The 22,246-nt window shown below is 41.4% G+C and overlaps 3 protein-coding genes across 6 annotated transcripts in view; 1 reads left to right on the top strand and 2 right to left on the bottom strand.

The window, feature by feature from the left end:
* Positions 1-278: 278 nt before the first annotated feature.
* On the bottom strand, positions 279-11,709 carry LOC139375066 (REST corepressor 1). 2 transcript variants are annotated; one of them, XM_071116467.1, is made up of 12 exons: positions 10,831-11,709; positions 10,670-10,729; positions 9,855-9,935; positions 6,526-6,740; positions 6,208-6,326; positions 5,942-6,020; positions 5,807-5,860; positions 5,478-5,684; positions 5,196-5,273; positions 4,159-4,216; positions 3,710-3,957; positions 279-2,864 (listed from the first exon to the last, which is right to left on the bottom strand). In XM_071116467.1, exons 1-12 carry the CDS (start codon positions 10,976-10,978, stop codon positions 2,823-2,825), a joined length of 1,389 nt encoding a protein of 462 aa, XP_070972568.1. In that variant the 5' UTR covers positions 10,979-11,709; the 3' UTR covers positions 279-2,822. The 2 variants fall into 2 exon arrangements, with proteins under 2 accessions (XP_070972568.1, XP_070972567.1); XM_071116466.1 differs by having other exon boundaries at positions 10,670-10,725; positions 10,827-11,203.
* Positions 11,710-14,587: 2,878 nt separating this feature from the next.
* Positions 14,588-15,891, top strand: LOC139375068 (ankyrin repeat domain-containing protein 9-like). Its single transcript, XM_071116472.1, has one exon. The coding sequence runs from the start codon at positions 14,739-14,741 to the stop codon at positions 15,609-15,611; it is 873 nt and encodes a 290-aa protein (XP_070972573.1). The 5' UTR covers positions 14,588-14,738; the 3' UTR covers positions 15,612-15,891.
* Positions 15,892-16,370: 479 nt separating this feature from the next.
* The window catches only part of LOC139375067 (tectonin beta-propeller repeat-containing protein 2-like), a 34,657-nt gene continuing 28,781 nt past the window's right edge, over positions 16,371-22,246 (bottom strand). For all 3 annotated transcript variants that reach the window (XM_071116471.1, XM_071116470.1, XM_071116468.1), the window contains exons 17-20: positions 22,032-22,180; positions 19,217-19,358; positions 18,891-19,040; positions 16,371-18,396 (exon numbers count right to left, since the gene is read on the bottom strand). In XM_071116471.1, the coding sequence (XP_070972572.1) occupies positions 18,245-18,396; positions 18,891-19,040; positions 19,217-19,358; positions 22,032-22,180 (593 nt within the window). In that variant the 3' untranslated portion in view covers positions 16,371-18,244. The remainder of the gene's footprint in view (positions 18,397-18,890; positions 19,041-19,216; positions 19,359-22,031; positions 22,181-22,246) is intronic.

Genomic DNA, 22,246 nt, shown 5'->3' on the forward strand with positions numbered 1-22,246 from the left:
ACTTCCTCAGGAAATCCCCGTCAAGAAGAAAAAAATGGTAGTCAGCCAGTGGTAGAGGCCATGATGTGTTGTATGGCATTTCCGCTAGGTGGCAGTGTCGTCATCACCATCAAGTGTACTACGGGAATTGCTGTCAGACACAAACGTGGGACATTTTACTGTTTGTAATGGTCTGTACCCATCACTTACAGCACATGAGTCATTTCCTCCTATTCAGTAAAACGTTTATTTTCTCCTCCTGTCCTGAAACAATACTTGATCCTTCTTCAGCAAAGGCATTTATTTAAAAATAACCTTTATTTAACCAAGTCAGTTAAGCACAAATTCTTATTTACGATGACGGCCTACACCGGTCAAACCATAACGATGTGTGCCGCCCTATGGGACTCCCAATCACAGCCTGTTGTGATACAGCCTGGAATCAAACCAGGGTCTGTAGTTACACCTCTAACACCGCTGCACCACTGGGGAGCCCCATTCCTTGAACTGTTCATCACAAAATCAACAAGGTTTTCACTGTTGGTCTTTTATAGTATGGTGCATAACCCCACATCAGGCACAATATTGAAACAGCTTAAAACACACAATTGAAATATTTATGACAAAATGTGTGCTGAAAGACAGAACAAGAGTGCCTGTCTGCTTGTGCTATTATGCCAAACCGAATGTTGGACTTGACAATGAGCAATAGAGTTGGCAAAAGCACAAAACAGTTATGGGAACAGGCTAAATACAAATAGCAGGAAAAGACAAATGAGCATCCAGTGAATGTCCCTATAAATCCTTCAAATTTATTGTCTAGTTAATTGATGCGCAAATTGAATACACAATGGTAAATGACAGCAATACACACAACCTCATTAAAACCCCACCTCAGGCATTCACAATTTCTTCATAAATATATAAAAAGATTTCAAAACAGTATGCTAAATCATGGTACCAGTACAGTAAAAACGGTAGAATAGCATAGGCCAGTTGTTGTGAAAGGGACAGGGTTTGAAATGACAAATAAAAACACTTCAGAACTCAAAAAAGGTTTAAATTAAAATGTAAAAATTGTTCCCCAAGATGAAAATCGGAGAGGGGACTGTGGATCTCTCTCAGTCTGTCCGTTAGTCACACGCAATATCTCGGACAGCACTGGTCCGATTTTGACGAAACTTGGGCGAACGATGAGTCTTGCCATAGATACCCGGCATTTACAAAATTACACTGATCGGCCCAAGGCGGGTGCTATAGTAATTAACTGAAATGTGTTAGTCACAGCAATCTCATTTGGCCCGGGGGAGACATGTTTACTGTAGCCTTGCTCCCTAATCATCAACTTAAGGAACTTCTCACTCAACTCTCCTTCCAAATGAAAAGCATTCTTTAACATGATTGTGTGTCCTGAGGTTACTAGTAAACTGAAAATGGACATCCCTCAATGATGAACAGCTCCTATTTAAAGTTTTACATTTTTTGTATGTCTCTTTAACCTGTCATCCAAACAATGAATGCATTATTTATAAATATGCACCAGAACATGTTAACTTTAGTTTAAATTGAGTAATATTGAACACTGAACACCAAAAGTGCACTACCGTTTAAAATTCAACACCTACTTTATTTCTTCAATGGAAGCGCCTGTTGGGATTCTAAGTTCTACACTTACTATATGTAATGTCAGTTTTCAATAAGTCTGTACAGTCTTCTCAGTACGGTGGGGGGGGGGACAACATTCATCATGCCATGGATATGGCAATTTCAAGATCCCAGAATCCTACTTGCATTATGCTGGAGGCACATCCATTCTGTAAGAGCAACCTTTTATGACAAACATTGCGTGTATATCAGTAGGGGAGGGCTGAGGTTCAGCCGTAAGTAACGCATAGAAGCAGAGGGAAGGGAGATTGTAGTGTTTACTTTGTACCAAATGGTGATTGGAGTTAGTAGAATACTGCAAGGCAATTTCTGCATTCCGATTTCCTATCTCACTCCCACACTGTGCACCCGTCTCGCTAACTCCCCCTCCTGGATTTAAAGCCTTCATACACCAGTCTGTTCCTTGTAAATCCATGGGGGGACAAGTACCCATTAGGGGGTAAAGGAAACAGCTGCAGACAAGAGTTTTGGAAGGAAGAATATAAATAGATTTGGTTGTGTGTTATTAACTTGCATTGGGTCTCAGTATGAAATGGCCCTGTGGAAAAATCTTGTTCTGCACTGTGTGTATCAGGGGGCAAATCACCTGACTCACCTTTTCTCCATCTCCAACACTGCAATGGTATTTCCTTGGGTTGTTTTTCTTTATGACTGTCTGGTGTACAAAGACAGCTTCCTCACATTGGGCACAATACAAAATAATTGTAGTCGACAGGGTCAGTTCATACCGAGACCTACTGTGATTAAATACTACACAACAAAAACCAGTCTTTACAAAGTAAAGAGGGTTGCAGAAGGATAAGATGACAAAGGGATATTGTGGGCTGGATAACAGGGATCATCTGTAATGTTGAGTGACCGAGGCAGGGTAAAAGGCGCCAGATGCATAAACAAGTTACATTTGATACAGAAGATTTTTCTGGGATGAGATAAAGTGCAGTCAGATAATTCTGGTTACTTTGACTGTCAGTCCGGCTGAAGACTGGTGCTGTAAGTTAATTGGTGGGCAGCTGCAAAACATCCTTGAATCGGGGATGAGGTAACAGGAATGACCTTCTTGAACAGGCCCGCAAAGACAGGGAGTAACCTGTGCAGATTCATCATCGCCTCTTCAGAACAGACGTAAAATCTCAGAGGGAGGAGTTCTGCCAACAGAATTATCCAAAATGGCTGGCCACTCAGGATGCTAGAGGTTGTTGTGCTTCCACTAGTGAGGATTCCTGTAACGAGACAACATTGGGGAGTATTTGCACTTAATACATCTGCAAAAACTCAAATAAAATACTGGAATCCTTAATTGCTTATAGACATAATGATATAGAACCATTGATTCATAAAGATCATAAATTGGTGGTTCGAGCCCTGAAAGCTGATTGGCTGACAGCCGTGGCATATCAGGCCGTATACCACAGGTATGACAAAACCTAAAACATTTTTACTCCTCTAATTACATTGGTAACCAGTTTATAATAGCAATAAGGCACCTTGGGGGTTTGTTATAAATTGCCAATATACTGTACCACAGCTAAGGGCTGTACCAGGCACTCCGCGTTGCTTTGCTAAGAACAGCCCTTAGCCGTGGTATATTGGCAATATACCACACCCCCTCAGGCCTAATTGCTTAAATATAACTTTTAAATGCCTCATGAGCTAAGTTCAACTGTCATACCCCATCAGGACCCACAATAGAAGCTTGTTTTACTCCAACGTTTGTAAACAATGTAAATGTAAACAAACATTGTATAGCCTCAAAACACAGTTAAAACTATAATTTTTATATCATGGATGGTCAGTCCTTGTATCCATAGCTCGGTCTATTATTTTGAGAGTGGTTACATTTGTCAAGGCCCATCCCTCAGCTTTTTACCAAAACACAGGCAGGGTGACTGCCTTGCTATTGTTTCAATTAAGGCTCTTTAAAGCAAGGTTTCTTAAAAACTATGGGTCCGAACCTGGGCATGTGAGAGGTGGGTCTCGAGTTATTAGAATACATCTGTAATTACACACTCTTCTTAATATGGGTCGTTGGAGGACGATTTGCAATACAAAGAGTGGAGTCACATACCTCTTTTTGGTCCTCTGGCGGCACAGGGTTGGTGGCTCCATCCTCAGTGGGAGATGGTGATGTGTCCATTTTCTCCTCTCCTCCCTTGGCTGCTCCCTCCATCCCGTGCTCGGCCTCCCACTCCTGCAGCACCTCATCCAAGTTGAAGCGTCGGCGATAGTTTACAAAGAAGTTCTTCACCTGCACCACAGACTTGTTGCCAATCACATCTGAGATAGCCTGGAAGTCCCGCCCATATTTTCTGATGGCTGGAAGAGGTTACAATGGAGTGAAAATACAATTTTTTTTGAACAAATTGAGATTGTTATGTGCCAGGCCCCCCCAGTGAAACAGAATTCAAGATATTTTTTTATCATCATCTGACTTTTCACATGGGCCCCACTTCAGTTGGTTCCACTTTCTACCCTTTCTCAAATCCCAACCCATCTGTTGCACTTGCAATCTATTACCTTGTACAGCAAGCAGTTGCTCCTCTGTTGTCCAGCGAGTGTTAAACTTCTGGTTCACCTGAGACATAAAATGGTCAAACATACAAGCAACAAGACAGGTCAAAATGTATTACAAGACTAGTGATGTTACATTTACCGTAACAATGCATACCGGAGCATGCATTGAAACCGCAAAGCAGTTTACTTCAAAGCAGTGTGCCGAGACCCTTATCACTTTATCCGAAGCATGTCATCAACGACATCCGAAACGTTGTTTTGTCGCAAACCCCCTGATTGGTTTGGCATTGGTCGAAGACAAAAAGGAAGCGAAATGCCTTTCATTTCGAGGGTTGGTTGCCGAAAGTTGTGTGTAGGTGGATTTTGAGAGCCGCTAGCGTCTATTGAGCTGGGAAATGGGACCCAATTTCAAACATAATGAAGAGTGTAGATTTAAAATACATAGTATTTGAAAACATTACAACTGCTAGACATCTCAGCGCTGTCTCTGTGCTACGGCATGTGTGACGTAATCTATAATCATTTGGCAGCTCTAAATTCTTTTGACCAGCAGACACCACTAGGGTGATCAGCCAAATGTGGAAAAATAGGTTGGAAAGCGTCCATCCTTCAGAAAGCTTTGTTTTCCCATCACTTTGCAAAACAATAGTAACATTTAAGCTGCAATATGTCACTTTTTGGGGCGATCTGACCAAATGTATGTTATAGATCTGTCACTCATTGAAAGCAAGTCTAAGCAGTAGTAGATATATTCTATGCGCATGCACTATTCCTATGCTTCCCGTTCTTATGTTTCGTTATTGCATCTTTTACTTTTTGCACACCAGCTTCAAACAGCTAAAAAATACAATATTTTTGGTTCTGAAAAATATATTTCACAGCAGTTTAGATGGTACAATGGTTCTCCACGTATACTTGCTTGTTTTGTCACAAACTGAAATTAGGCTAACTGTTACGAGCCATTTCTGCATAATGCACCTTTAATTCTATGGAGATAGTAAAATGAGATGGTCAGAACTTTAGGTCAGCAATAGCAGTACCTCAGGTACTCTGAAGTTGTCTACTCCCACATCAAGCTTCTCTTTCAGGGCACTGTTATTCTGTTTGATGCTCTGGATCTAGAAGGGGATAAAACTCATTAAGGAAAAATGGCCAGGTTAACTCGTCACCCTAAAGACACTAGGTACACAGGCTTAGCTCTTCCATTTCCACACAAATCTCCCATTGACAAGAATACACGATCGACACAAAATTGACTCATCAAAGGATAGGAAATGCGGTCACAGAAGATAAATGTATTAATGTTAAGACAGTGCACTAACCTGGCGTTTGATGCCAACCAGCTCCATGTCCATTTGCCGCAGCACACCGACTGCAGCGGGGGTGCTGGTGGACATTGCAGCTACGTCTCCCTGGCTCAGATGCATTCCTTTAGGAGGCTTCTTCTTAGCACGGTGCAGGTTCTTCCCTGGAGGACCCTGTGGTTCTTTTTTGAGGTGGGTCAGTTTCTCTGCCACGCCAGTAGTCGGCTAGACGTGAAGGAATAGATTTAGGTTAAAAAGCCAAACCATCAAAAGTAGTGTCAATTTAATATGAATGTTGTAGGTTTCTATTGAAATGGTAATGAAAATATTTGCAATTCGAAAGCTACCTTCTGTACCACTGCTAGTGGTTTTGGCTCCTGTTTCTCAGGTGCTGCGCCCAGCTAAAACACAAAATTACCATGTTAGTTGGCTTCAATAAACAACATTTATTAAAACTGATAAGAGCCTCTGAACAGATCCACCTCTTTCTTCTCCTCCTTATTTGGGTCGTACTCTACATCGCTTGGAGCATTTCCATTGGTCTCCTCAGCCTCATCCTCACTGAAACATAAAGCAAAAACTTAACACATAGAAAACAAATTATGGTATTCTTGGCCTAACTTTCCAATACATTTTTTTGTGTCTAATTTGGAATGGTTGAAACCACCCAGGACTGGTTTTTCCAAAAAGGAGTGGAAGTTGAGAGAATGTGGTTCATGCTTTTTAAACAAAAGAACACACTTCATACCTCTGCTCTCGTTCCCTCTTCTGCTTGCGTGCGTGGCGATCCATGACACTGGTTTTGCTCCGTGTCTTCTTCCATGAATAGTAGAATCTAACCAAGCTAGCAATGGACTTGTCTGGTAGCTAGCACATGAACAAGAAGAACTTGTAAATAACAAACGAAAGCACAGTTTTGTGCATTATTTGTGTTTTAGACACTTCACACAATGAACACCCCAAATTAGAATTCAATGTCTCATGTCATCGTGTGTTCCATGTTAGCCAATGGAGTAGTCTGCTGTTAACCAACAAAAATGATACAATTCGGAGGCGTTAGTCTCACCATCTGCTGTATACGGTGGAACGTTTTTCCGTGGAAGCTGAAGCCCTGTTCAAACAGGACCTTGTCCTCCACTGTCCACTCATCTGGGAAAGGTGTGAAGTTGGGCAAATCTGCCAGGGACTTCTCAATGTTGTGCTTGTGCCAGAAGAGCATCCCCAGTGCCTGTTCCATGTTGTACCCATGCTTCTCTTTGGCAATTGCAATGTATTCATCCACTGTACAAAAAATATTTACACACACACAGTGCATTCGAAAAGTATTCAGACCAGTTGACTTTTTCCACATTTTGTTACAGCCTTATTCCAAAATGTATTAAATAACATGTTTTTCATCAATCTACACACAATACCCCATAATGACAAAAGACAAATTTGGTGAAGAAATTTGGCAAATATATGAAAAATAAAAACAAATACCTTATTTACATACAGTACCAGTCAAATGTGTGGACACACCTACTCATTCAAAGGGTTTTTCTTTATTTCTACATTGTAGAATAATAGGGAAGACATCAACACTATGAAATAACACATATGGAATCATGTAGTAACAAAAATGCATTTCAATGAACAGGTGTGCCTTGTTAAAAGGGAATTTGTGGAATTTCTTTCCTTCTTAACGCATTTGAGTCAATCAGTTGTGTTGTGACAAGGTAGGGGTGGTATACAGAAGATAGCCCTATTTGGTAAAAGACCATATTATGGCAGCTCAAATAAGCAAAGAGAAACGACAGTCCATCATTACTTTAAAACACGAAGGTCAGTCAATCCGGGAACATTAAGAACTTCGAAAGTTTTTTCCAAGTGCAATCACAAAACCATCAAGCGCTATGATGAAACTGGCTCTCATGAGGACCGCCACAGGAAAGACCCAGAGTTACCTCTGCTGTAGAGAATAAGTTCAATAGAGTTACCATCCCCAGAAATTGCAGCACAAATAAATGCTTTTACAGAGTTCAAGTAACAGACACATCAACTGTTCAGAGGAGACTGCGTGAATCAGGCCTTCATGGTCGAATTGCTGCAAAGAACCAACCACTAAAGGACACCAATAAGAAGAAGCCACTTGCTTGGGCCAAGAAACACAAGCAATGAATATTAGACTGGTGGAAATCTGTCCTTTGGTCGGATGAGTCCAAATTTGAGATTTTTTGTTCCAACCGCCGTGTCTTTGTGAGTCACAGAGTATGTGAACGGATGATCTCTGCATGTGTGGTTCCCACGGTGAAGCATGGAGGTGGTGGTGTAATGGTGCTTTGCTGGTGACACCGTCTGATTTATTTAGAATTCAAGGTACACTTAACCAGCATGGCTACCACAGCATTCTGCAGCAATACGCCATCCCATCTGGTTTGCGCTTAGTGGGACAATCATATGCTTTTCAACAGGACAACATACACTTCCAGGCTGTGTAAGGGCTATTTGACCAAGGAGGGATGGAGTGCTGCATCAGATGACCTGGCCTCGACAATCAGCCGATCTCAACGCAATTGACATGGTTTGGGATGAGATGGACCGCAGAGTGAAGGAAAAGCAGCCAACAGCTCAACATATGTGGGAAGTCCTTCAAGACTGTTGGAAAAGCATTCCTCATGTAGCTGGTTGAGAGAATGCAAGGCTGTCAATCTATTTTAGAATAACGCATTAACGTAACAATGTGGAAAAAGTCAAGGGGTCTGAATACTTTCCAAATGCATTGTATCTAAGTATACAGTACCAGTCTCAAGTTTGGACAAGGGTTTCTTTATTTTTACATTGTAGAATAATAGTTAAGACCTCAAATATGAAACACATATGAAATGAAGTAGTAACCAAAAGTGTTAAAATCAAAATATATTTTACATTTGAGATTCTTCAAAATATCCACCCTTTGCCAAGCATGTGCAAGGCTGTCAAGGCATTCTCTCAACCAGCTTCACCTGGAATGCTTTTCCAACAGTCTTGAAGGAGTTCCCACATATGCTGAGCACTTGTTGGCTGCTTTTCCTTCACTCTGTGGTCCAAACCATCTCAATTGGGTTGAGGTCGAGTGATTGTGGAGTCCAGGTCATCTGATGCAGCACTCCATCACTCTCCTTCTTGGTCAAATAGCCCTTACACAGCCTGGAGGTGTGTTGGGTCATGGTCCTGTTCTAAAACAAATAATAGTCCCACTAAGCGCAAACCAGATCGGATGGCATATTGCTGCAGAATGCTGTGGTAGCCATGCTGGTTAAGTGTGCCTTGAACTCTAAATAAATCACTGACAGTGTCACCAGCAAAGCACCACCACACCTCCACGGTGGGAACCACACATGCAGAGATCATCCATTCACCTTATCTGCGTCTCATAGACACTGCGGTTGGAACCAAAAATCTCAAATTTGGACTCATCCAACCAAAGGACAGATTTCCACCAGTCTAATGCCATTACTCATGTTTCTTGGCCCAAGCAAGTCTTTTCTTATTGTGTCCTTTAGTAGGGGTTTCTTTGTGCGAATCAGGTCGAATTCATGGTCAAATTGCTGAACTCTCCTCTGAACAGTTGATGTTGAAATGTGTCTGTTACTTGAACTGAAGCATTTATTTGGGCTGCAATTTACGAGGCTGGTAACTCTAATGAACTTACCTTCTGCAGAGGTATATCTGTGTCTTCCTTTCCTATGGCGGTCCTCATGAAATTTTCCGGATTGACTGACCTTCATGTCTTAAAGTAATGATTGACTGTCGTTTCTCTTTGTTTATTTGAGCTGTTCTTGCCATAATATGGACTTTTCTGTATACCAACCCTACCTTGTCACAACACAACTGATTGGTTCAAACGCATTAGGAAGGAAAGAAATTCCACAAATGAACTTTTAACAAGACACACCTGTTAATTGAAATGCATTCCAGGTGACTACGTCATGAAGATGGTTGAGATAATGCCAAGAGTGTGCCAATCTGTAATCAAAGCAAAGGGTGGCTACTTTGATGAATCTCAAATGTAAAATATATTTAGATTTGTTTAACACTTTTTTGGCTACTACATGATTCCATATGAGCCATTTCGTAGTTTTGATGTCTTCACTATTATTTTACAATGTAGATGTAAACTGTACAACGTACAATGTAAATAGTAGGTGTGTCCAAACTTTTGACTGGTTCTCTGTGTGTGTGTAAATATATAGATCCGAAAGACTGTGGCATAACACTCACTTGCACAACACTCAGCTACCCATTTCTGTTATTGCATAGCTATTACAATAACTAAATATTTTGCTTCCGATAAACGTATGATTTGTAAAAGTAAAATGGGCAAGTAGTTTACATTTGGTACATAATGAGGAAAATGGCTTGAATGGCTCTCACATTTAGCTTCAGCCAGGTTCGGGCTGGGGAGCCACACCAGCATGCCCAGGTTGTCCCTCTCCTCGGCCGCCTTGGCAATCTCTGTCACGGGGGGGGGGGATAAAGGATCGAATGAGGACCAGTGACTTAATTACTCAAAACTACTCATTGCCTTCATCCTAAATGCTTTTATGTTGAAAGTGAAACTCTGGTGAAAGTGAAACCAATTTCCAACAATACAAGTTTAGCGAGAATGCAATGTTATGTTCCATTAGAAAATACAAGATGTATTATTAGCAGCACAAGCCTATCAATTCTCGCATGGAGACCAAATTGAAAAGGAAAAAAATATGGACCATTAGAAGTCAGGGCTTAATCAAATAGGCTAGTGAAAGCAACTACAATTTATTCAGTTCATGTTACAAATAATACATTTCATAATGATTAATTGCTTAAAGGGAAGCAATCAACACCATTCTCACTCCAGATAGTTAATTAAACGTTTATAACCATGGTCGTTCGACCAACAATTAGGGCCTAGCTATAACAGATGTAAATCTGTTACAAACTTTTTAATTAGCTCATCTCAGATTTGTTATATGCTAAATATGCTGAAATATATTGGATACATTGACAATAGTTTCGCAGTTAAATCGGTTCAAACATGAAACAATGTAGCCGTGGACAGGAGTCGGAATGTCAAAATAATAAAGATGTAGTTAGCAGTAGCCCGCTTAGTCAAGGCTCGTGGAATAGACGACCAGGAATTGTTCGAGGCTATCATGTCTGGTAACCTGTTCCATCTTCTTGACTGTCTGAACAGTAAAATGACTCACCTGGATCATAGTCTGGCACGAGTGCTTGATACTGAGTCCCAACTCTCATACCACCACTACCTAAACATATAACAAAACACAGGATTAACATTTTTAAATCACTGTACAAGTGTATGAACTAGTTTAGAGTGACCGAGGCTACCACCGTCGTGTTGACCTACCATGCTCATCATCACTGGAGGAGCCCGAACTTCCTTCCTCCCATGAATTGTTGCTATTTCCATTCGTAGCTAAACTTTTGTTAGGATTATTAACTGTATTCCTACCCCTTCTTTTCCCTGACATTTCCGAACCACTCTTTTCCATCATTGCGGGGATTTTTTAACGGAGAAAGAGCAACAAAACTACTCGGATTTTGGCTAGCTAGCTACTGTAACGTTACTGTCTGTCTGTAGTCAGCAGCACCTTGCTAGATGCCTGGCGCTAGTTTGCTAGCTAGCGAACAAAGTAACGTTAGCAGGTTGGCTAGCAAAGCTATTGTGGCTAGCTAGACGAAGCGATGACTAACTGATTAAACTGTTCAACTAGCCAGCAATCTCAATTAAGACGGCTATGTCATAAAAGTTGTTAAGATAGCTGGCTCCAAAAATATAACGGGTGGCCAAATAACTGTGTTGTATGGGTCTTTCAATATTAACCAGCCACCCCAGTTAGCGAGAAAAAAATACCCCAAGTTCGCGAGGATGCTTGACTGCTAGCTCGCTGCTACTTGGATAAAAGTTGCGGTAGCAACTAGCTAGCTAGCTTGATTTATGAAATCAATTAGCATAGCTAGAGCTACGTGGCTTTAACACACGCATTTGTCGACGATATTCTACAGATTTTGACTAGTTAGCTGGCTACTTTTGTCCATTACAATCGTTACTAGCTAGGTGTCGAGAATCTTGCCAGGTGGGTCGGTTGCTAGTTGACACTCCACGGGGTCTTGATAAAGTGCCTGGCTGCATCAGATGGAACTGAATTTTTCAAGGCTTGCCCTGAAGAGGCCTCCCTCAAGCTAATAATGATGAGTGGACCAACTCTCTTCTTGCCTGGAAACCAGAGGCTACAATTAATTAATTAATTGGGTAGATGGGAACTTATGCAATTAAAATAAAAAGTTTTCCTACGTTCTACAGCCAATTCATGGAATTAATTTACATTCAAAAGGGAGAATTAAAATAATCTAATTCAACAATGGACACATTCCTCAAATCATATGGACTGCATTTAATTTATATTTTCTTTATGTGTCAGGGACCATGTACAAATTATACATATGCCTATCAGAATATTCCAAATATGTGCCCCCATGGCCTAACCTCAGGGCCGTGTTCTCCAACCTTAGAAGCCCCCAACCTTAGAAGCCGTATAAGGGAGCAGTGTCTTGCATTCGCACTGTTACATTCAAGCTACTTCTGGACTCCTTGAAAATGAAGAGGCTGGAGGCTATATAAACTCCTCCCTGTATTTATTTGGAGTGAAGCTAAAACATTTGAATTTGTCTCTATACTGCAGCAGTTTGGATTTTGAAATGTTTCATATGAGACGACAGTACAGAATGTCACCTTTTATTTGAAGGTATTTTCATACATATCTGTTTTAGAACTAAAGGAACTATATGTATCTAGTCCCCAGTGGTGTAAAGTACTTAAGTAAAACTACTTTAAAGTTCTACTTAAGTAGTTTTTTGGGGTATCTGTACTTTACTTTACTATTTATGTATTTGGCAACTTTTACTTTACTACATTTCTAAAGAAAATAATGTACTTTTTACTCCATACATTTTCCCTGACACCCAAAAGTACTCATTATATGTTGACAGGAAAATGGTTCAATTCACACACTTATCAAGAGAACATCCTTCGTCAAGAGAACATCTGACAGACTCACTAAACACAAATGCTTTGTTTGTAAATTGTGTCTGTGTTGGAGTGTGCCCCTGGCTATCTGTCAATAAAAAAAACAAGAAAATTGTGCCATCTGGTTTGCTTAATATAAGGAACTTGAAATGATTTATACTTCTACTTTTTAATACTTAAGTACATTTTTAGCAATTCCATTTACTTTTGATACTTAAGTATATTTAAAACCAAATACTTTTAGATTTTTACTCAAGTAGTATTTTACTGGGTAACTTTCACTTTTACTTAAGTCATTTTCTATTAAGGTATCTTTGCTTTTACTCAAGTATGACGATTGAATACTTTTTCCATCACTGCTAGTCCCCCCTATTTGGACAAATTCACTTATAAATCAAAACAAATTCTATCGGTCAAATACACATGGTTAGCAGATGTTGTGAGTGTAGCGAAATGCTTGTGCTTGATACAAGATTATTATTCATTTTTCCAATGTTGTTCCCACAGAGATGTGGTTGTTACAGATTGTGATGGATTTCATTCTTCACTTAACATTCATTTAATCAAAAAGACTCATCCATTATGCTTCTTTTGAACTGTAAAGTTGCCTATTTTATACAGTATAGTCCCATCCTACCTATCTAGCTGCAGCAGGCATGCTCACGTCATGTTGATATACACTAAATCTAAATATTATCTTTTGTGATCATCTATTTCTCATGACATAAGCTACACAGATTACCCAGGCCATAACGTAGGGTTAGGGTTGGGGTTTATGACTGTGAAACATCACTGTGTCTGTTTGCATCATAGTCACTGGGACATGAGAGTGCCACCTGCAGCTGGATCATGCTTCTCTCAATTGCTATTACTCACAACCATGCTCAATGAGGATATGAATAAGTCCATGCAACTCCATACCAGGATGTCACTTTCCCCAAAATGTTTTATTGATACCAGTCTGTCTTCCTAACTAGACATTTTTTAATTAGCAGATTCCTAACCATTTTACATTGAATTCCCACTTCTATACCCATTTCACATTGCATTTCCACTTCATGGCTCATAAGAAATAATTTCAATACATCAGATTTGATCATGATGTGGGGACATACTGTTTGCTGTAAATTTGAAAATGAGTGGTGAAGACAGGCTACTTTGTCAATTCAAGGTTATGCATGACATGTAATGACACGTATTCACCAAACAGATGGCGTGGTCGACTATCTAAAAGCCGATTATGGTCTGCCCTATACTGAAGCTACTAAACCAATAGCCTAGATTTGACTTTGCATGAACTCACAAACTGTTTCATAATTTGAGGTTACATTTTAATGTTAAAGTTAGTGTTTTTGCAATGCATATGTCACCGCTTTTCAAATGCCTATAGTTGCTTGACCATTGTAATGTGGTGTAAATATACGTTTTTATTCTATCCTTAAAATAGATTTTACACTTGATAGGTTTAGCCTAATCCTGATGAGACATTACGACCCAAACGAGAAACAGTTATAACGCGTAAAACAGACATGTCTGTCAGAATTTAGCAGTGGGGGGTGTTGGTAGCTGCACGTTGCTTCAGACGCGCAATTATATAACTTGCACTGGTGACCCACAACCCAACATACATCCTCTACACCGGACTGTTCTGAATGTACTGTATGCAGTGGGGACACTCGATAGGGGGGCGATAGCGCGTCTCCCAAACAAATCGCTCACATGGCACACAACAAATATGGAAAAGTTAGGGACACTTGAACTGACGTCACATTTAATCTCACTATGAAGTCGTCATCAGCCAATGGGGATATTTGTTGACGCAGTCAGCGGCCAACGAGGGCAGTCGTAAAGGGAGTTCCACTACTGTTCGCCACCAGCAAGGATATATAAACTGCCGATGGAGTTCGAAAAGGGGTTTGAAGCAAGTCAAGAATAGCGGTGCTGAACAGACTCAGGCAGGGTCCTTGCTACTGAACACAGACTCAGAGAGCAGCGAGACCGAAGAGCTCTAAACGATTGCTATCGGCTTTTATTTCTTATTTTAAAACACATTTTCCAGTGTGTCATGCAACTTTTCTAAATTCAGCTATTTATTATTTTTGTCTTCTAAAAAAATCACTTCGGTTGACATCCTGTCTTGATGTAAACAAACCTGGCACAGAGGTGCTTATACCTTGCAAAAAAAAGGTATATTCCGAAATTAAACGTATCTGCAGAACAAAGTGACCATGCCTTACGATCTAGCGGGTGTGTTTGACAACCGGGCGGATTATAAATCCGAGAAACAGTGCCAAAGAACCTCCTTTGCCTTCTACCAAGCAGTGCGGGACCTGCTACCAGTATGGGTACTCGAGGACATGCGGACAATGGAGGTGTTTCACTGGGAAGATGACGGGCGGGCGTGCACTTTTACTCCATCCGAGGCTTTTCTGTATGCACTTGTGCACGATCATCAACAATACGCCAGATACCTGCTCAACAGATACTCTGTCGGCGCACTGGAGATGCCCAGTCGAAGCTTCTGCTGCTGCCAAGCATCTGCAACACCACATCTCACAGTAGCTGTCCGCTATAACCGTATTACTATCCTGAAAATGATTCTGGACTCTCTGAAAGACTTCTCCAATAGCGAGCGCGTGAGCTACATTAACAGTCGTGGATGTTTTCACGTGGAGGGAGGCAAAGGCGCATTGCATCTGGCGTGCGAACTGGTTCGCCCTGAGTGTTTGATTCTGTTACTAGGACACGGTGCATGTCCTTATGTCACAGATCGAGATGGGAACACCCCCTTGGACTGCCTCTTAAATCAGATACGCCGGGGTGAGCCTGACATGCGCCGGAAGCACGTCTGCCTTGGTTATCTCATTCTCTTCATGCCAAAATTCCATTTTCAAATGAAGGGAACGTTGGAGAAGAATCCAGGGCTGTGGCAGGGTCTTATTGGAGAGCAGGCGTTCCAGTGGCTATCAGGACTATCTCCCCCCTCTCTCTTTGTTCAGGCTATGCAGAAGTTGACCCAGTCCATACCTGTTGAACAGCTGGACCCTCTGCCAGACTTTCTGAAACCACTGGACTTCAGACTACACCAGTATGCCAGTTAAACATTCTCTCAGACCTCTCAGATAAAACTACTGTACTGACTTCTGGAATCAAATAGTTATTTTTGGCTATGGTGTGAACACTTTGACAACAGTGTCAATAAAAGTTAATTAAATGCAGCATGTGGCTTTGTAAATAGCAACTCAAAATGTTCTTTACATTTTGATGTTTAAAAACAATGCACTTTAGAATAAATGTTGAGTTGTCATATGACACTAAAGAGTGAATTTAATGGTGTTAATGTTGCAATGTGTAAATAAAATACTATTATTGTCTATAAAATATATGAACCTGTTGTTTTCTTTTATCTATAATGTGCTTCACCTATAGGGCCATTATCTGGAGGTTGTGGGCTGAAGGGGTGCAGAGAACATGTTAATACAATGTTACTCCTACAGTAATTACAGTTACTACACAGGCAATGGAACAACAATGTAGTTACAGAACTACAGAATAAACTATAGAATAGGTCAAAAACTACATGGCAGCATGAACATATGTTTTACATCATGGTATCACCCACCCATAAAATGGCACAATGGTTTGAATAAGCTCTTTACACACATTCATGGTTTTGTTTTCTCTGACAAATGCTTGGCTCGTGGTCAGAAGGAGAACATTCTCAACTCCAGCTCCCACATTTTTGTTCCAGCTCAGCACTGTGTTAGTGCTGGGCTAGAGCAAAAAATGTGCAGTCCTATAGAGTTGAGAAACGCTGCTTTATGGTCGTCATACAGTATCATCACGTAGAGTCAATAACTGTAAACATCTTTATTAAGGAAGTCATACTGAGGAGAGGCATGGATTCATACAGTGGACTTACAGTACTGTGCATCCCATGAAAGACGCACAGAGGGGCTACAGTACTTCAACTTGTCCAGTATATTCCAAAACATTGGTCATTTGATGACCCATCAGATTTTCTTTACATCTCAAATGGCACCCTATTCCCCTACAAAGTGCACTACTTCTGACCAGGGTGCGGGCTCTGGTCAAAAGTATTTACTACTTTTTTATTAAGGATCCCCCACTGTTGAAACAATAGAGTAGTGCACTACATAGGGAATAATAGGTTGCCATTTGGGATGCACTCTTTGTCAAAGTGAATTGAACTGGCAAGCCCCTAATGACTAAGTAGCACTGATTTATGTAGAGTACAGTATTCAGAAGCAGCATTATGATCACATGTAGTATGCCTAATGTCAATGTGTAACCCTGGTTTCTATATGTTAATATTATAGCTATATAATTCAGCATTGTAATACAGTACTAGTTAAGCCACACTTATAGCTTTTCACAAACACAACCAACTTATTCACAAAGCTATGAGATGTACTAGTCAGTGAGTGAGTTATATTTCCAAAGCTGTTTAGCTGTTGTTAATATGTTTGATTAAAGTATCTGTCAACCATTAAATGCATGATTCCCATATTTATACAGTAGGTGTATTAAGACTGGATAAATTAATTGGGTAGTTATACAAAATACACGTTAGAAATCTCCCAGCTCAAAATCCTGCAAAGTAATATCCCTTCCTTAGTGAGCACACATCATTCCACAGTAAAAAAGGAAGCAATCAATCAATCTGTGCACAGTAAGCACCTACAGAGATGAACTTAAGGTACCCTTGCAAGGTGACTAACGTAATCAATTTCTCCATTCAAGTACTTACATTCACATGTTACAACTGTGTTATTATATACAGTAAAAATAACAATAAATAATGGATCTCCTTCCTACTACAGTCATAGTTCCCTTTAAAACAATATACAAACATCATTTCACAGACCATGGCCCTATCTAACTCCTGTGGCATTGAGTTGGGTGACAATGGTTAAACTGGACTAAAGGTCTTAGTCTTTAATCGAAGGTACCCTATTGGAAGGCTCGAGTGTGCTGTGGTAAATACAGTATTCAACGGAATTGATCAATGTGTAAAAAATAACACCAGAGCTACAGTAAGTTCCTTTGGGAGAGGGTGTTTCCTAAGAAAACAAAAATAAACTGTCTCAGGGCAGCAAGTCTAGACTAGTGCTGTGTACTTGAGTGGGGTTACCTTCTCACTTACAACTAAAGTGCAGACTAACTAAAAATGAATAAATATAACAAAATCGCCTTCCTACAATGTCATCAGATAAAAATAACAAATAAAATAACTAATATATCAATAAATTAATTCATTCAAATTCAATAGGGATTGGTTGGGTTAGGTTAAACGTAAACACTGGTCGGACACTTAATAATGCTTGAAAACAGCATAAGGAGGTCTGGGCAACACACCCCATTCCCTTGGTAACACAAAATCATCCCGTCCTGTCTGTCTACAGAGCCATTGTGCACTCAGTTCTGATTCATAACCATATAGCAGTTGCCATAAAATCTTAGATATTATGTACATAGGAGGTTAACATAAAAAATACACAGTAAGTAAAGTACAGACTAATAAATTAAATGCAGCCCATTTCAGTAGTGAAAGAGAATAATAATAGTGGTTGTTTCGGTTGGGAAGAGACATGGCAAATGGCACCCTATTCCCTACATTGTGCACTACTTTTGACAAGAGCCCTATGCACCCTGTGGTTCCTAGTCAAAAGTAGTACACTGTATAGGGAATAGAATGCAAATGTTGTCTTCTTTAGATGACCTCCCACTCCTCCTCCAGGTCCTCTCCGCTCAGGGAGCCTGTGTTGACGTGGCACTTGACAACGGTGTGCACCATGGTCTTGGTGAGCCGGTGACTCAGACCTCCAGACAAACTCACAGCCCACAGTTCGTCCATGGGTGTCACTGTGGGACAATCAGCGGGTTGGAGGGATCAGATTGAGCAAAGCAAGGAGCAGAATCGCTCATCTTGATCACTTAATGAGGACTTATTTGGGACGCAAGGTGATTTGTAGATCAGTGATTCTGGCTGTGGAGTCGATCTCAAACATACACAAAGGAACAGCAAGCCAAACATTAACAATGGCTGAGAGTGTATTAACTCTAAGCTACAGTAAGTCCCTGACCTGTGTACAAAACATGCTTGAATTGTGGACCAAGATATGTGGGAATGAGCGGAAGCCAACACTTTGTTGTTGCTACTGTACTAGAACACAGTTGTGTTCTTACTGTATCATGTTCTTCTTATTTTTTATTTGTATATCTTGTTCTACCTGGTTATTGATTATTGTATTGTTGGGGTTAGAGCTAGCAAGAAAGGCATTTCACTGTACTTGTTCATTTGACATTAAAACTTTAAACGTGTTGTTCCACAACTGGAACACTCTCTCATCACTCACCTGTTAGCCAGTTGAGCAGGCCTGGTATCTTCTTCCAGTAGTCCCCTGCTGGGTTCTTGTCAGTGATACCGTAGCGCCTCGCCACCTCTCCGTTGGGACAACGCACCCAAACTGTCTTCACACTCAGCACCAGCTGACTGGCCTGAAGGCCTGGGAACACATTGGATATAGAACACTGAAGTTGATTGTCTCGTCTTTGTACGAAGGTTTTATGAATGGGTGTCTGATCTTCCGCTTACGAAAATGGATGACAGGTGTAGGGATAGGGAACAAAAGGTGTTATATCATTGGGTGTCTGATTGACGGTCAATCGTCAGGTCATTTACCTGGAATGTGTTCCCAGTCTGTGCCGACAGGCATCTCGTCTGTGATTCCTGTGCGGACATGTACGTTCCCTCTGTTGTCCATGGCCCACAGCATGCGGTCGTTGGGACTGGTGTGGATCCTTATCAAGTGCACTCCTACTGGCTGATGGAGCAGGAAACCATGACGATGTGAACAACACAGCACAACTCAAAATATAATGGGCTGAACAAGGGCCCCAGGACCAGCAGAGGCAAAATAGCCCCATAACTGAGATCTACCACCATATTTTACAGTAGGTATGTTTTTTTCTCCCCCTCATACATTCTCATTTTGATGCCAAACGTACCACTGGTCTGCGTGGCCAAAGAGCTTTATTTTATGTCATCCAACAAATGTGAACGTCTGGAGTTTGCTAAACAGCATTGGCACTTGGATTCGAACCAGTGCTATGGTCAGATGACATGTTAATAGAGCTGTTTAGTCACACACACCAGTTGTGTGTTTGGCGTCGAAATGAGAATACATAAGCAGAAAAGAGCCCCATGCCTACTGTAAAATATGGGGGTGGATCTTTGATGTTATGGGGCTATATTTCTTCCACTGGTCCTGGGGCCCTAGTTATGGTCAACGGCATCATGAACTTTACCCAGTACCAGGACATTTTAGCCAAAAACCTGTTTGCCTCTGCGAGGAGGCAAAAACTTGGCTGCAAGTGGATCTTCCAGCAAGACAATAACCCCAAGCACACATCAAAATCCACAATGAAATGGTTAAATGGCCACAAAACCAACATTTTGCAATGTCCATCTCAGTCTCTGGAAATGAAACCCATTGAAAACCTGTGGATTGAATTGAAGAGGGCAGTCCATAAGTGCAGACGAAGGATATCAAGGATCTGAAAATATTCTGTATGGAGGAATGGTCTAAGATCCCTCCCAAAGTGTTCTCCAACTCATAAAACCTTTTAGAAAACGCTCAGTGCCGTTATCCTCGCAAGGTGAGGTATTGAAAACAGGGGTGTCCAATAATTCAACCCCTACCGTTGAGAAAAAAAAGTATTATATATACACTGCTCAAAAAAATAAAGGGAACACTAAAATAACACATCCTAGATCTGAATGAATGAAATATTCTTATTAAATACTTTTTTCTTTACATAGTTGAATGTGCTGACAACAAAATCACACAAAAATTATCAATGGAAATCCAATTTATCAACCCGTGGAGGTCTGGATTTTGAGTCACACTCAAAATTAAAGTGGAAAACCACACTACAGGCTGATCCAACTTTGATGTAATGTCCTTAAAACAAGTCAAAATGAGGCTCAGTAGTGTGTGTGGCCTCCACGTGCCTGTATGACCTCCCTACAACGCCTGGGCATGCTCCTGATGAGGAGGCGGATGGTCTCCTGAGGGATCTCCTCCCAGACCTGGACTAAAGCATCCGCCAACTCCTGGACAGTCTGTGGTGCAACGTGGCGTTGGTGGATGGAGCGAGACATGATGTCCCAGATGTGCTCAATTGGATTCAGGTCTGGGGAACGAGCAGGCCAGTCCATAGCATCAATGCCTTCCTCTTGCAGGAACTGCTGACACACTCCAGCCACATGAGGTCTAGCATTGTCTTGCATTAGGAGGAACCCAGGGCCAACCGCACCAGCATATGGTCTCACAAGGGGCCTGAGGATCTCATCTCAGTACCTAATGGCAGTCAGGCTACCTCTGGCGAGCACATGGAGTGCTGTGCGGCCCCCCAAAGAAATGGCACCCCACACCATAACTGACCCTACGCCAAACCGGTCATGCTGGAGGATGTTGCAGGCAGCAGAACGTTCTCCACGGCGTCTCCAGACTGTCACATGTGCTCAGTGTGAACCTGCTTTCATCTGTGAAGAGCACAGGGCGCCAGTGGCGAATTTGCCAATCTTGGTGTTCTCTGGCAAATGAAAAACGTCCTGCACGGTGTTGGGCCGTAAGCACAACCCCCACCTGTGGATGTCGGGCCCTCATACCACCCTCATGGAGTCTGTTTCTGACCGTTTGAGCAGACACATGCACATTTGTGGCCTGCTGGAGGTCATTTTGCAGGGCTCTGGCACAAAGGCGGAGGTAGCGGTCCTGCTGCTGGGTTGTTGCCCTCCTACGGCCTCCTCCACGTCTCCTGATGTACTGGCCTGTCTCCTGGTAGCGCCTCCATGCTCTGGAAACTACGCTGACAGACAAAGCAAACCTTCTTGCCACAGCTCGCATTGATGTGCCATCCTGGATGAGCTGCACTACCTGAGCCACTTGTGTGGGTTGTAGACTCTGTCTCATGCTACCACTAGAGTGAAAGCACCGCCAGCATTCAAAAGTGACCAAAACATCAGCCAGGAAGCATAGGAACTGAGAAGTGGTCTGTGGTCCCCACCTGCAGAACCACTCCTTTATTGAGGGTGTCTTGCTAATTGCTTATAATTTCCACCTGTTGTCTATTCCATTTGCACAACAGCATGTGAAATTTATTGTCAATCAGTGTTGCTTCCTAAGTGGACAGTTTGATTTCACAGAAGTGTGATTGACTAGGAGTTACATTGTGTTGTTTAAGTGTTTTTGAGCAGTGTATATATATATATATATATATATCTTTCTCTTAGCAATTGTATAAAATAATATAATTTCCCAATTTTTTGGAGCATACAATATAGCTCAGTATTTTAATTCCTTATTTTATACAGCCATTTTGCTCATCTTTATCAAGGGTGTCAATAATTTTGGACTCCACCGTATAAGCAACTATCACTGTATCAATCAAATGGTATTCATAATCTAAGCAGATGCACTGTGTGGATTTACCTGCTCTGGTGGTTCAATGCAGATCCAGGCAGGAAGCATCATGCTGGGGTTGAGGGGTTGCGTGCCCACGCGGAAATAGACCATCCCATAGCCATCACACGCCCACACATTCTGACTGCCACATGATATGCTGATCAGCCTTACCTGACCTGCAAGACAAAGCAAACCAAACCAATGTCAGTTCTTCAGCTTCTGTGAAGTCTTTCTTCATGACA

This window comes from Oncorhynchus clarkii, chromosome 19, assembly GCF_045791955.1.
Source record: "Oncorhynchus clarkii lewisi isolate Uvic-CL-2024 chromosome 19, UVic_Ocla_1.0, whole genome shotgun sequence".
In the NCBI taxonomy this organism is placed as follows: domain Eukaryota; kingdom Metazoa; phylum Chordata; class Actinopteri; order Salmoniformes; family Salmonidae; genus Oncorhynchus; species Oncorhynchus clarkii.